Here is a 15,369-nt window from a genome sequence, read left to right as displayed (position 1 = left end):
CAACAGCAGGCTCTCTGCTTGATTCCCGCCTCCTCCGGGGATGGAGCAGGGAGAACTGGAGGGACATCACTCCCTGCTCCCCCTCTCCACACTGCCTGGACACCCTCGCATTTTTGTGGGTCCCCCCATCAGTGTCAGTGAGTTTCCCAGGGTGTGCTCTTGGCAAAAGGAGGATCATTAGCTGTCAATATAATCCAAGAATTCTCCAGATATCTCCCTCGCTTTCTTTCATTAAGTGTGAAACTTTAGAGACAGAAACTTTAATGATTTTCTCTGTGTGTGCATGGGTGTAATCCTGTATGCTCCACTGAGATCCCTCTGGCATCCCATGTCTCTGAACAGCTGTCAGGCAGCTCAGATTCTTTTCCAAACTGCCAGTCTCCAAAAATATTTCCTTCTCTTCTCAAGTATGGAATTTCGCCCTTGAGTCAGAGAGTCTGTGCAAAGCAACGGCAGGTTTTGGTGACAAAGCTGCCCGAAACATCAGGGTCAGAAATAAAATCTTTTAAACCAGTTGGGGTGGTGACCAGGGCTGTGAATTTCCAGGCTACAGTGAGACTCTGCTTTCTCTTCCAGCCCCAGTGAATTGTTTTGAGACATTGTATTTCTTGTAATGCTTGCCATTAACATTCAAAAGAAAGCTAGATCATTTTAACATGTTTCAAAAAGGGATGTTAAAATTTATCTTCCTTTTTATTAGATCCACTGCAGCAAGGCACCCAGTGGCTTTAGAAATGTAAGTAATGAAAAGCAGAGAACAAATGTTAACTATAGAAATGATTTATGGAGACATCTGATGAATTTATCCTGCATCTTTACCCTTTCATCCATCTCCCTGGACTTCAGCTAGTGTGTCTGAGCAGCATCAGTCACATATTTTAAAGCTGACTTGCCAGAGACATGCTCCGTGCTCTGGAATGTGGATTTCCCAGTTTTTGCCCCACCTAAGGCTCCCATACAATCCTGTGCAGGCCTGATTTTTTTTTTCCCCCCCTATGGAACTCTCTGGGTAAGATTACCAAAGTAGGCACTCTGTGACACAGCCTGCTGCCTGAAAAATGCTTAATAGCTGTCAGTATCAACTGCTCCTCATGAGAATTGAGGAGTCCCAGGCTGTGCTTCAACAGCTGGGCCTTTTACAGCTCCTCTAGGAAGAACCAAGCTCTTTGGAAGAATCCAGCCCTGGTGGGAGGCAGAGGCTTTCTGGAAAACTTGGCCTTTGTGTTTAGCTTCCTCAAAGGAAGCTGTCTTACGTACAGTGAGTTTAATTCTTAATTCTCAGGCGGGCTCTGTATTATGAAATAGTGAATCCTTTACTAAAAAAGTATTTTCCACATCATCACAAAGAAGACTTGAGGCTGTGCAGAAGCCCTGTTCCTCTGTTCCTACCAGCTGTTGTCCTGCAGATGTTCAGAGCCCTTTTCCTATCAGACTTTTTCTCAAAGGAGTTTTTTTAGCCAAATCTCTGTTTTTTTAAACATGTGTTTTAAAGTCGGATAAGGTATGTAAAGAACAAGTCGTGTCCCTGTCGGGATGGTGACCAGAGGGTGAGGAAGGAGAAGAGCTGGAGGGCATATGTAGCTTATGATGGATGGATGGATGGATGTGCTGAAAACTGCCCTAGGAAGGACAAGTGTGGAAGGAATGGGGTTGTGAGAAGGTAGAGGTGTGTGATCAGACTTCGGTCAGCCTAGTGCTGAGCACAGTGTAAGAAACCCTCTCTGGAGCTGCTGGACATATGTTTTTAAAAATGCTTCCTTCCATCCCTTCCTCTGTTGCTGCATGCAGCCACAAAGTGTTCAGTGCTATGTTTAGACATTTTGAGCAACTTCACAACCGCAGTTTCAATACATTTGATATTTGGCTTTTTTTTCCCCTCTTAGCTTTTTCTTCTGAATGTGCTTTGGTTGGGCAATGCAGAGCTGGGAAGCGTATGAAGGTTTTGTGACACTGTGATTTCTCTGGAGCTTAAAATCAAAGTGCAGACTTCCTTTATTCAAGATTTGGGCTGAAGATCAAAGAGGCAGCATTGGTTGTGTTGGAATAAAATAAAAAAAGAAATCACTTTTGAATATTGAATAACATGCTTAGTTCATTTCAGGATTATTTTTTGAGAAAATTAATTTTGTTTCTGATTATTATTTGTCTTGCTTTAATGCCTGAAGCACAGAGACAGCCAAGTCTCCTTTGCACGAGGTGCTGTACAAAATCAGGGGCCATGAACAGATTCTGTATCAATAGCACACGATGTGGCAGGCTGTTGGAGGCTGTTTCTTTACTCACTAATATTATCTTTTTGTCTGAATTGCTTTAGCCATGGTGCTAAAGTCACAACCTGTCACATGTTGATCCTGTGTTTCATTTGGTCAGGAAGCTTACTTGTACTCTGCTGCCTCCCTCCCCCCCACCAAGAGGCTGAGGGCCAATTGCCACCTAAACTAAAGTCTATCGACCTTTTCTTAAAAATCACCTCAGTACTATGCTATTGGCAAGAGCAATGAGGAGAGATGTTGCTCTGGGTTATAGAAGCAGAACTGCCTGTGTGCCTTTGGTTCACTCTTTAGTTCATCAGGGACTTGCCCAGCCTTGACCTTCTGTGCTGTTTGGACATGTTCATTTTTGTTTCATTCAGTTATTATGTCAAATTTGAGATAGAGTGCAGTACAAATTATTTTGGCCCCAAACCTTTCTTTAACCCTATTTGCAGAGGTGAAAGGCTAATACGTTAAACCTACCAGCCCATGCATACTGATTACTTCAGCCCCTTTAGAGACAATATTCTCTGATTTCAGTTTTATCTTTTGCAGCAACTGTTGAGTGACTGGGATGGAAGCACTGGGTGGTGACAGTAAATGGCACCAGTAACGTGACAATTAGCAAAGAGGGATACGGTGAAAGTAATACTGGATTTTTCTTTAAAAATAGTGTGGAATATTTATTTGTGATTTTTTTCTTAGTACATTTAAAATGCTTCTAAGTCTTAATGTTGAAATTTGCTTCCTGCTCAGCCAGTGCTGGGCAGCAGGTTTGTACCTCACAGTGCTACAGCACGCCTTGGTGTCAGGCACAGCATTGCTCCTTGGGCTGCAGGCTCAGTGGACAAGCAGGTAATGGTAGACTGAGGGTCTGAACACACTTTAGAGCTGTTGTAGAGAAAATAACCTATTTCAGCTTGCTCTGGCTATCCCACCTCTGGGTAGCTGTACTAAAGAAGAAAAAAACGGGCTTTAACTCACATTGACTTGTGTTAAAATGGCGGTGAAGACAAAGTAATGTGGAGTGCCAGCTGAAATTCAGCCCAGATCTCCCTTAGCCTTTAATTTTACCTCCTAGCCCAAATTAAAAACCAGATTGTTTTCTGTTCACGGTTATTTTAACTAGTGTTAAGTCTGGCTCAACTGATGAACCTTTTATTGGTTGGTTTGTTTTAGGTGTTAGCTCTCCTCTCCAGATACCCCGACAGTGTTTTGTAAAGTGGTTTTTTATTAGGCTGCTACAGAAGTTTATGGAGTTGGAAAAACTAGAGTACCTGTAAAAGGGCAGATGTAGTTCTTTAAAAGATGAGCTTTACAGTCTTAAGGCCTGACTGGTGTGGTGAGTAGCCCTGAGGACCATCCAGTAATGTTCACCTGCCTTGCAAACCTGGCCTTGCTTGTGCCCCCATGTCCCTGCAGCTGGAGCAGCACTGTGACTGCTGTTGAGATGTGCTCAGATCTGTTTTCCATGCTGACCCAAACTTTTTGTCCAAATACACCCATTGTGCTGGGGCACATTGTTGTTCAGCTGTTCTTGCTTTAAGGATGAAAGTCTCTTTCACCAGGCTTGTTTCCTGTAGCTGCAGGGGTGCTGCACCCTGGCGCATGGGCACGGGGCGCTTGGCAGGCTCGCCTGTTGCCTTACACATTCATTGCCTTTGGGGATTCCACCTCCTCTCCTCACTGTGCTAATTGAAAGAAGATGGGGCAAAGGAAATCCAAGGCAACTATGAAATGCAAGAGACATTACATGACGAAGCAGAGGAAAAAGCTTTTGTTGCTTGGGGGAACTCTGGTTTGGAGGTTGATGATGAATCACATCATCCCCACTGGCAGGTCCTGTCCTAGACCTCAGATTACTGGCCTGGGGGGTCCCTGGCAGCCCAGCAGATAAACCATGTTCAGGGGTGCCCCAAATTTTTATTAAAAAATCTTAAATCTTGTGAATTTGCCATTAAATGCCTCTTGTTAAATTTTAAGGGCCTTATCAATGAGTTGAAACACTGCAATTACTTTTTTGGTTTTTAGTCTGTAAAACTGGTATTTAATTTATTTCCAGGACCAGTTTTCCTTCTTGCTCCCAGGCTCTCAATAACATGTCAAGGTAGTCCCTTTGGTGACCTTTGCAGCTCATATTTGGTTTGGCTCTGCAAGATTTTTCTGGTGTTTTGCTGGCTAGGGTTTTGGGGTGGTTTTGGAGGCTTGTTTTCCTTCCATTTTCCTTTGCTCAATATACAATAATAACAAGGGGAATGAAATAGGTTGGAGCTATAGAAAGAAAACACCTTTTCCCATCAAACTGTATAAGATTTTACAATAATCATAGCAGTTTAAATGTATCTTGTTGGCATTTCTGCACAGAGGCACTAGGTGAGGCTGCAATGAGAGTGCTCTGCCTCATCCTGTATTAGTTTGATCACATAAGAAACAGCCTATCTGACAGCTCTAGCACCTGGATAATTAAAACCTGTCAATAAAACAACAAAATGCACTGTGTAGTGGGACTCGTCTGTGCTAGCATTAAACACCACAGATAATTATATTGCAGCAGAGGTTGGAAACCCAGCCTCTCAGTGCTCTGAAAGATCAATAAAAAGGCCCATTCATAATGAAAAAATGCTAGAGAAACTGGATTTTCATCTCCCTGTCATTAGATGCTTTGCTTTTAAGGTTTTGCAGAGGCAGAAAAAGATTCTGTTGAGGAATTCTTTGTTTCTGGAAGCTAAACAGGTGGGGGATTTAGCTTTGCTTTTGTGCAGCAAATAACTGAAAGCAAATGCGCTGAACCCAAGTCTTTTCTAGGGAGTTACAGTTCTGCTCTCCACTCTCCACTGCCTCCCTTTTCTGCTTGCCTTTTTTTTTTTTTTCCTTTACCCCTTATTTCTAACCCATCATGTGAGCTCCACTGTTTCTCTTTGCTTCCTGTTTACTTTCTCCAAGGATTTTTTAAATTTTTTTTTTCCTCTTGGCTCTTCCTAAAGGGCTGATTTGGAAATATCATATATTGACAGCGGAGAACACACTCTTATTTGCTGTGACAGCCTCTTTCTTAAAGCACTCATCCAGAGAGGAGATTTTTGTGTTCCAGGGAAGAAAAAGGATGTCTTGCAGCATTGCCATGAAGGATAATGAATTAAGTCTGTCTGTTACTGTAAAACCATTGGAAAAGCATAATAGACCTTGAGGAAGAGGCTTAGATATTGATGTCTTGCCTATATTAGCGTGCCTGGGCAGATGATGGCTGCCTTGTCTTTGCAGAAAAAAATAAAGTCTGTGTAAAGTAGGTGTTTCAACTGAGGGCAGAGAGAAAGACTGCCTTGTTTTTTTGGCAGCCAGTGCTGCCACACCGGTGAGTGGTTTGGTTGGCACATGTGGGCATTAAGCTTCCTTGTTGGAAGCTGCTATAGGTGGAGGGTAGCACCAGCTATGAGGAGGGTGTGTTAGCAGAGCATGGGCTGGGTGTGGCGGCTCAGTGCTGCCCTACAAGTCTAAGTTTGTGGATGTGAAGTTTTCCCATCCTCAGGGTGTTTAACACCCAGTTTGGACTCTGACCATCTGTGGATTCGGAGGGGGCAGGTGGCTTCCTCATGTAGTAGCTTCCACTGTGCCATGTTCACAGGAGCTTCAGTGTTGCAGAAATTGTTGCTTCATCTCTGAAGGGCTTGTCTCTGGAGGATGAGGAGATGGAGGGTGTGTTGGGGTGAAATCAGTGTTTGAGCCTCTAGGCTTGCTGTGGAGCTGTGCATGGATTCTCGTTGCTCTTCTCCTGATGTCCCTAGGACAACAGGTGCCTGCCTCCATGGTTTAGGGACCTGCTTTTATTGTCTGCTCCCCTCCTAGGTCGGGAGTTGGAGGACTTGCTGGTATTGCACCTGTGATGATTAATGCTGAAAGGCTCTTGTTTGGGATTGATCTTTTATTTTATGTTGCCTTTGCATTTTTGTTGTGGCAAACATATTGCCCCAGACGTGTCTAGTCTGATGTTGTTAACATGTCTATACTTTAAAAGTTTCTGAAAAGCCTGAAAATAAACTGCCAAACTATTTTTTTTTCTTTTCTTTGCCTCTTGATAAATATATTAACAATGTCAGCATTGAAAAAAAAAAAAAAATTAAAGATACCACAGCAGGAATAAGCAGCTGTTTACATCTAAAGTGATTCTGTTTCGTTATCACAAGATGACCTTGTCACTTACAAATCATAAAAATATTTCCAGGGAGAAGAAATGGAAGTTTGCTGAAGGGGAATGAAGTTTTGGTGTTGTTTTTAGTTTAAGTCTGAACAGAGAGTTGTAAGCAGAGTTGAGCCCCGCAGCTGGTCCTGAACGCAAATGTTTCCTTCAGTCCCACTCCTATAAACGCAAAACAAATGACATATGAAATACTATTCCTGTTTCACATTAAAACTCCTGAAAGTCATTTTCCATTGGAACTGGGAGGAGTTCTGCAAAAATAATCCATGTTTTCTGTTACAGTGCATTTGTTACACTGGATTGACACCTTGCTTCTAGATTAAATACTTTTCCACATATCCAGACAGAAAGACAAAATGGGGGTCTTAACAAGTAGAAATAAGCAGCTGGAAAGAATGCATAGGGACCCCTCTTTTTTTTTTTTTTTTTTTTTTTTTTTTTTTGTATGGTTGTTGTTGTTGTTTGGGTTTTTTTTTTTTTTGGGGTTTTTGTTGTTGTTGTTTTTTGTTTGTTTGTTTTAATTTTTTTGATTTTTTTTTTTAAATAATCTTGCAACTGCACCAATTTACACTTTTCCCAGTAGGGTGATTTTTCCTCTCCAAAACATAGATGTGAATAACATGAACTTATGTTTATGAGTTGATGGATGCTTAAAGGCTGCCAAGTACCTTGGACTGACTTTTAGGAGAGTTTGTAGTATTCTCTTTTCCTGAACATACAGGAACAGATAGGAATTGGTGTCTCAAGTTGGGCTGAAAATGCTGATCTTGGGTTTTGCTTTGCTTTCTGGTCTCTTGGTTGATCTTGCTGAGCTGAGTGGACACTCTTGGTTCAGGGAAAGTGTCCACAAATCCCAGCAGCAATTATGGAGATGGCCCAAGACATGGAGAGGGTCTTTGAGAAGCAGTGTCTTTACTCATGTCCCCACCTTGCACTTCAGGGCATAGGAGGGAGAGGGGACTGATGGCATAAAACAAACCAACACACACACGAAAATATGGCTATAAATTTCTTGTCAGATTTCATAATAAACAACAACAAGGTGAACTTAAGACCACCTGAGCGGCTACTTCAATTCTCCTGTGTCTCTAGAACATTTGCCTTTAAAATTCTGGACAAACTAATAAAATGGAAGCTGGTTTTTTAGTAGCATAAATTTGTCTATCTGGTCACCTAAATTCACATAGTCCTCTCACAGTTCTCTTGTTTGCTTGGCATCAGAACATATGGGGAATGAGGAAATACCCCAAGAGGCCAAGGACTGTGTGGAAAAGTTGTAGCATGAGGGCAATGATAGAGAAAGAAAAGTGGTTTTCTTTGAAGCAGTTGATGAATCAGTGCTAGAAATAAAAGGTGCTTGTGTAAAGGCAATAATAAGAGATATCGATGGGTGTGAAAAATGTGACTGTAGTTTTCTGGGTTTATGCTAAAGTTATGCTAAAGCCAGCAATGCCATCCATTCCTGCACTATTGGAGAGAAATCCAGTGTGATGCAGAGCTGCTGTATAGCTAAGGGAGGTGCTTCTGTGATTGCCCAGTCGAGGAGACAGATTCATACTTACCAGCTTCACACCAGCTGCTGCAGTGCCAGTTCTCCTTGCAAACTGTACCTCCAGTAGCTGGCAAAGATCTTCCTTCAAGAAAAGAGAGAAAAAATGAAAAAAGAAGGGTGGGGGAATGGAGTGGGGTGGGCAGTGGCAGACAGTACCCAGGGCTAAGCCTCACACCTTGCAGGAGTTTGGAGCAAGTATTGCCAAGACCCAGGTGCCAAGAAATCCCAAGATTCCATGTAAAATCCTGTGATTTACAAGGAAGAGCTCGTGGCCTGGTTTGCTGGAAATGGAGTATAGCATGAATACATTATGGTTTTTCTCCCTGTCATTTTCAAGGCTACAGATTCATCATCTTTTACACATCTCCTTTCCTTTGTCACTTTTTGCATGTCACTTACTGTCACCTGGGCCTTTAATCTGTCTGGAAAGAAATATGACAAAGCTGAAGGGACCAAGAATCTGTTGTAAAAGGGATAAAATGCATGAGCAAAAGCAGAGCAACCAGAGCTTTAATGATGAGGGGTTTTTACCTCTTTCTACCCTTAAAATTTCCATAGCCTGATGTCTGACAGTAATAGTTCATTGAAGAGGCATTAGGTTTTTTCGTATGTTTTTTAGTGTAAATTGCCATCTACCTTAAGTGTGCTGGAATGAGAAACCTGTGTGTTTCACCCTGGGATGATAAAAGGAAGCTCAATATGCCAAGTGCCACATTCAGTTTTGCTGCCTATAGGAAAGGAGTATGAAGAAGAGATGAGGCTGAGTTCTTCTGGTTTTCATTTTGGTTTTTTTTTTCTTTTTTTCTTTTGTTTGTTTTTAATATGAACCCCTTTTTAGTTAGTTTTGTGAGGTTCTGACACCATGTAGTATTTGTGATTTTATTTGAAAATTTTTAATTTGGTTTTCTGTATTTCCTCCCCAAGGTGGCACTGACAATTTAATCTCACCTTCTTTGAAAGTTCCTGTGCTTGGTAGGATTTGCCATCCCCCATTCCAGGAAAGTGTAGAGGGGCTTCAGGATGTCCTAGAGTGGGGGGGAAAACTTTTGTATTTCTTTGCATCCTGCATTCCCCATTCAAACCCTTGTATCATGAAGCTTTTAGTCTCTTTGGTGATATTGCAGAAGGTATCATGCATTTAAGGAGGTTAAAATTGTGCTGTTAACAGACAGCTTTCCAGACTGTTTTCACTTCTGTTTTATGTGTCCAAATTCTTGCATTCAAAAGAAAGACCCACAAAGAAATGCTTGACCATTTAAAGCAAATGCTTCCTTGCAAACAGAAAGAAAAAACAGCACAGATGAACCCTGAATATGTTTGTTCCTCTCCCCACCTCCAATTCCTCATAATTCTGGATCTTTACTTGTGATTTTGAAAGGTATCTTTGATCCCTTGCTGTTATTCTGTGTAATGTGGCCAGTGCTGTCCCTTCAGCCAGGAAGACTGTTGATTAGACCAGTGAAATTGCTTTTTGAAAGGCACATTGAGCCCAGTAAAGGATTTTTGTTGAAAGTGAAATTCTGGATGATATTCAAAGCCTCTCCTGGAAAACTGCCCACTTGCATAGTCTGAGCTACCTGTGATATCCCAGCATGGGTGAGGACAGTTATCTTTTTGTTAAGAAAATTATTTTTCTGTCTATATAACAAAACTAGTCACTTGCTGTGATAACTGTTGTCTTTCAGCTAGAAAACATGAGAATGTCCCAGCCCTCTGGATTATCTTGTATCCAACCTGATGAGTAAGCGTATCCGCTCTTATTATTCTTTCCATAAAATTAAAGAAATTATGGAGCTTAAGGCGGTCGCTAATGAATCAATTTTAATTTACAGGCTCAAATAAAATCCGCAGTAAGGCTGACAAACTGTAGCTTCAGGTAAACATGAAGCATTTCCACTGAAGACCTAAATTAATTCTCTACTGGATGTCTCAGCTTCTGCCACAAGAGCAGGAGGGTCAGGGTCCCATTTCATGTCAGAGGAGACAGAATCCTCAAGAAAATGGATGCAGTGGTCTAGCCCTTAGGAGGTCTCTTTCTGGCATGCAAAAGCAGAAAAATCAAAGACTAATAATATTTCTCTCCTTTTTTTTTTTCTTTAAACAAACAAAGAAGCAGAAGATTTTTCTCTATAGAATAACTGTTTTCTAAATATTTTTGCGTCAGAAATTGTACATTAGAGGTTTGTCCCATGAAATCAGAGGCAAATGTGAGTTCCTACACATGCACAAGTCAGTCACCCCTGGACCTGTATATGCCTCAGGAAGAGCAGCTTGCAGAACCCAACCTCTGTGTGTGTGCTCTTAAGCTGAGAGATGCTCACTGCAGCAGGCAGGATCAGTTCCTTCTGTGTCTTCTTCATGGAGACCAAGCTTTTTGGAAAAAAATACCTCATTTCAGGAGGTGCATCCATGCTGGGCAGAATGATGGAATAAAGCTTAGCCATGTGAGCCTAATGCAAGGGTGTTGTCTCGTGAATGATCAAAGTTTCTTTAACAGGCCTTGGTATGAAAACATTATTTTGGTTTTTAGACAGCTTATTTGGTGATTTTCTTTCTCCCACTCAAGTGTTGCTGTTTTTGCTTTGGCTTAAGGAGTATTTGACAAGATTTTTTGTTTTGTGGGAACACTTTATAAAAATGTTGCAAAACATTTTGTTATGTCTGCTATAAAACATGCAATGATTATTTTTTGTCATCATTGTTGGTTTAGTCCTTGCATTTTGTTTGTGAGGATGCTGGTATTAAAGAAATACCTCCTGGAGGGGAAGGGTTGTGCCACCATGCCTCTTCTCTTTTGGTAATAAGCTGATGAAGTCGTTGGTGTTTGCCATCAGCCTCTGTGTGCTCACTGCTGAGCTTCCCCAGGTGATGCTGAAGTCCTGGCTCCTGCATCTTTTTGACACTTCAGGGGCCACTCAGCTTCTTGACCTGTCCTTCTGTCTGGCCTGTTTTCTGACTCTCATCCTTATTGCTTTCCAGATGCAGTAATCGGACCCAGTGTGCGGTTGTTGCCGGCCCTGATGTGTTTCCAGACCCATGCCCCGGGACGTACAAGTACCTGGAAGTGCAGTATGAATGTGTCCCTTACAGTATGTATCCTGATATATTTGCACTTGTTATTTCAGTAGAGATTTATTGTGGAGATTGGGACGGCCTTGAGCTTGTCTCTTGTTGCTCAAGGGCGAGTAAAGCAGACCATGTGCATCATATGAGACTGAGCTGATAAGATATGAAAAATGGTTCTCTGTGTCAGGTTTGTGCTTAGGTTAAAAATATCCTAATAATGTCTCCCGTGTTGTACAGCATAACAGTGACATATCATCTTTTGGAAAACACTTGGGAAACCCCATTAGAGGAAGCAGACCAGAGGAGTGAAGCACTATTGCTGCCTTACAGCTTCTCTTTACAGAGGTTTATGCTTGTAATCATACAGCAGTGTGCTTCGACTGACCTATGCCCATGTAATTGGTGGCATTTGATAAGTGCTTTAAATACAGTATTGTATCATCAAGGAGGTAGGAAGCTATTGTTTTGGGTAATTTGATTTTTGATGGTAGAAAAATATTAATTTATAAGCTTCCAACGTTACGAAGGCAAATTACAGGCAAGCCATTTAGACTGAATTTTTGAGGATAGAAAGCCAGTCACCTGAGATGACAGCAATATGTGCCAAGTGGGAAATTCAGAGCTACAAAACATTGTGTACCTCAGAATTTGCTTTCTGTGGAAACCAAATTTGTTACATGCAGTTGCAGCCCTACTGCCAAAAAGGGTGTACCTGAAAAAGGAAATAGCAATGATAATAGGAGAAGTGCACTTTTTATTAGCAGTTGTAGAGACCTGAGTGGTGAATAACAGTACCATTTCCAGGTTTTCTGTTTGAGCAGGCCAAAGCTTATTGTAGCACACCTCTTAAAATAATAAAGCAGGTATGGGAGTGTATGCTTTCAACCCACGGTGTTGTACTGAGAGCACAGCAGGAGGCATCAATCTGCTGAAACCCAGAGTCTGGCTCGAGGACTAAGACCATCTTTGTTGCCTCAAGCGTGGGCTGCAGGAGAGCAGACGTGGCTGAGCAATGGCAGGCACCCTGTCCAGAGGGGAAACAAGAGTTTACAGCCCCTGGGGTGGTCCCCATCCCCCAGGCAGGAGGTGGCCACCTGCCTGCTGCCACAGCCTGGAAAGACTGCGTGGTGTTTGGTTTCTGTGAAACTCCAAGACCACCTCTCTGAGTAAAGGGGACCTCTCTGTTGAGGAACTGGGATACTCTGCTGGCAGCAGTCTCAGTGTGCCCATATTTGATTTTTCTAAACAAAACTGTGAAGCTTCTAAATGCAGTGATGGAATACTTTTTATGGGGTGAGCTATTAAACTCATGGAAAGATTGACATCAGGGCTTAGGATCTACCCTATGAAGCAGAATATACTCCAAATTATAGTTTAGAGTTATTCCACTCTAAATGAGGCTTTTCATTTCAGAAGCAACGCTGTGCATGGAAAGGGTTAGGGAAGATTGGTTTCAACTTATCACAGCAGGTTGTATTTCCCTGTGATTTATGATTTGCATGAGGGTATGCTGTTCCCTCCAGAGACTGGGCTGGTAAAGCAGTAGTCATTACCTAGTACCCCTCCACAGCCTTTGTTGCACATAAAACAAAGAGGAATAGTGTGCCTTGTGAGAAAGGCAATATGTCAGTATTACACCCCAAAGTGTTAATTGGCCCTGTGTACAAGAAGTAGAATAACTCTTGTGAGAGGTTGCTCAGTAATAAATGTACAGTAGGGACTGAGTATTTTTTAATGATCTGAATGCAGGGAGGAGAAGGATGACAACTGACATGCTGCTTTTGCAATTAAGGTAGCAGCTTTGATGGCTGTTTCCTCCATTTCTTTATGAATCAAATATAGGGCCTGTAAGTAGAGTTAGGGGGGAAGACAAAGGGTAGGCACATGATGAAATAGGGTCCAGTCTTCTGAGGTTGTTGTTGTGTGTTACTTAGGAAATTTTGGGTCAAATCCTCATGTGTTGTTATTCAGTGTAGCACCAGTGAACTAGGTTGTGTTTAGGCAAACTGTGTCCCTTCATGTGCTGACATGGAGTGGGAAACCTAGAGCTCCATTTTATTGTTCTCCTGCCTCAGTCTCCGCCTGGCTTTGTTGCTGGCTATATTTCTTCCCTCAGAATGGTCAGATGAACTTTGCAGGTGTTCCCCACCTGGGCCCCACGAGTGTCCCATAAGTGAAAGCCATCCAGTCAATGGGGAAACTGTCAGCTCTGGGCAAGTAGGTAAGCAAAGGCATGTCTGGACCAAAGCCACGCCTGGTGGATGAAATCTGTTCCTTCATTTCTGCCCTGTTATTGTCAGAGGTCAGTTCTTGTCACTGAGCCCACATGCCTCAGCCCCTGTGCAGCCAGCCTTTGGTGCGTGGTGGGGTCTGCCATATGGCCATCTGCTAAAGGAACACCTCAATTGCATAATAAAGGAATTAATATTTCAGCAGGCAGTTGTACTTGTGTGCAATTCCAGCTTGCCTTTGTCTGGTTGGATGGGTTACTCCTCACAGTTTCAAATTATTCTTCATGGACAGAGAGTGGGTTTACCCAAGTGTTGGCTGAGCAGCAGAAGGGAGGGTGTGCGTCTCAAGAGGAGAGGGTTTGGGAGTCATCTCTAACAAATGTTATTAGGACTGACCTTAGGCACTTGTGCTCAGTATAGTGCTAGTATATATGCTCCTCCAAAGAAAAAGTATGGAAGATTTAAAACTCCATTTGTTACTTGGCTTCTCTTGAGAATTTATTATTTATTTATTAACTCTTCCACCACTAGCTCATATCATTTTCTAGAGGAAATTGTCTCCCTTTCCTCTCAGATGGGGGAAATCCAAGTGTCCTCTATGAGTGTAGTTCATATATTGTAAAATGTGCTTTACATTACCCCACACACTGCATTCCTGTGTGTTTACTAGATACCCTGACAAGGAGAGTTTTATGAGGCTGCAGTTACTCTTACCATGTGGACAAGATGAGAGATGATTATGCAGATAGCCCAGTCCCCTTCTCATAATTCCTGATCCTGTGGTTGCTTTATTGGGGAGCTGCAGCCTTCTACTAGAATGGACAGTAATTCCAGGACACCTGGGCTTCATAGGTTGCCCTCTGACAGTGAAAAGTAGGTGATATCAGCAGGTAAAAAGATAGCAGACCTAATTTGTCAGGCTTCAGTGGCATCAGTTGCCCTATTTTTCTGGTATCAGAAAAAATCATCCAAATAATTTTGTCTTTCTCAAAGCAGGCCTTAGCATGTGGCATGTATTGCTCTTAACACTTGCTTTAAGGTGCTGCCCCTTTTCTTCTGAAATACTTAATTTACTACTCCAGTTTCCTTAAATTGAATTTGCTTTTAATAATTACTGACCAAGAGAGATTTTCCATGGTTTTTAACTGAATATGTACTACTGCAGACTTGCAGTCTGCCATTGCCAGAGCTGTGGACATGTTTCCTTGTGGAGAGGTGACTGAGCTGTTTTGAGCTGTGTGTGAGTATGGTGAGGGCCCCCTTGATCCATACTCTGTTGTTTCCTACTGCATTCCTTCCCTCTGCCCTTCTCCCTTTACAGAGCAGAGTTAAATGGGTAATGCGAACAGCAGTGGTGGAGGTGGTTTTGTAAAGCTAGGTCAACACTCTCATTGCAGAAACACTTCACTATCATCTTCTGGTGCTTTTACAATCCTGTTGTCATGGTGCCACTACATCTAGGAGGGAATTTTTCTTATTTCACCTTTTTAATGTGCTAAAGGCCTTCCTGTTTTACTCATGAGCCAGCACAGAAAGCAGATGAGTGTTTTATCCAAAGCTGTACATGAGACCAGTGGCCAGCAAGAGAGCCCAGTTTTGCAGGAGCAGTGGTGTTGGGAGAGCTGCCCAGCTAGTTGCCACTCTCATATGACACATTTTCTATCAATAACACAAGAAACCCAAACCCACCCTTTGGTTTTGCTAATACTGCCTCTGTGTGTACGTGACACCTGGCAGCTCAAGCCATCCATGTTTTAGTAGTTTTGCAGGTGTTTTGGAGAAGGAGTTGAGGCCCCCTTTTCTCTCTTAAGCACGTGTGCTCCATAGGACATGGCAGTGGCACTGCCCTTCACGGGTGGCACTCCAGATCAGAAGAGGGGTAAATTCCAGCATGCTAGCAGCTATGCCCACCATTTCAGACTGAAATTTGTTGATTGTCTGTGTTTAGTTTTTATTTGGGTTTTGAAAGTGGTATGAGTTGAAAGCACCAGAAGTATTTTGGAATGCTTTCTTCTGTTTGTTTCCCTGTAGAGACAACCTTACAGGCCCTCAAGGATCCAGCACAGTGTTGAA

General features: G+C 42.4%; 1 protein-coding gene across 1 annotated transcript in view; it reads left to right on the top strand.

The window, feature by feature from the left end:
• Positions 1-15,369, top strand: part of ADGRL3 (adhesion G protein-coupled receptor L3) — a 318,746-nt gene that overhangs the window by 108,032 nt on the left and 195,345 nt on the right. The window contains exon 4 of the mRNA XM_041412143.1: positions 10,979-11,088. Coding sequence (XP_041268077.1) covers positions 10,979-11,088 — 110 coding nt within the window. The remainder of the gene's footprint in view (positions 1-10,978; positions 11,089-15,369) is intronic.

This window comes from Onychostruthus taczanowskii, unplaced genomic scaffold (genome assembly GCF_017590055.1).
Source record: "Onychostruthus taczanowskii isolate IOZ18803 unplaced genomic scaffold, ASM1759005v1 scaffold38, whole genome shotgun sequence".
NCBI classification, from domain to species: domain Eukaryota; kingdom Metazoa; phylum Chordata; class Aves; order Passeriformes; family Passeridae; genus Onychostruthus; species Onychostruthus taczanowskii.
This window is presented reverse-complemented; position numbering and strand designations above follow the sequence as displayed.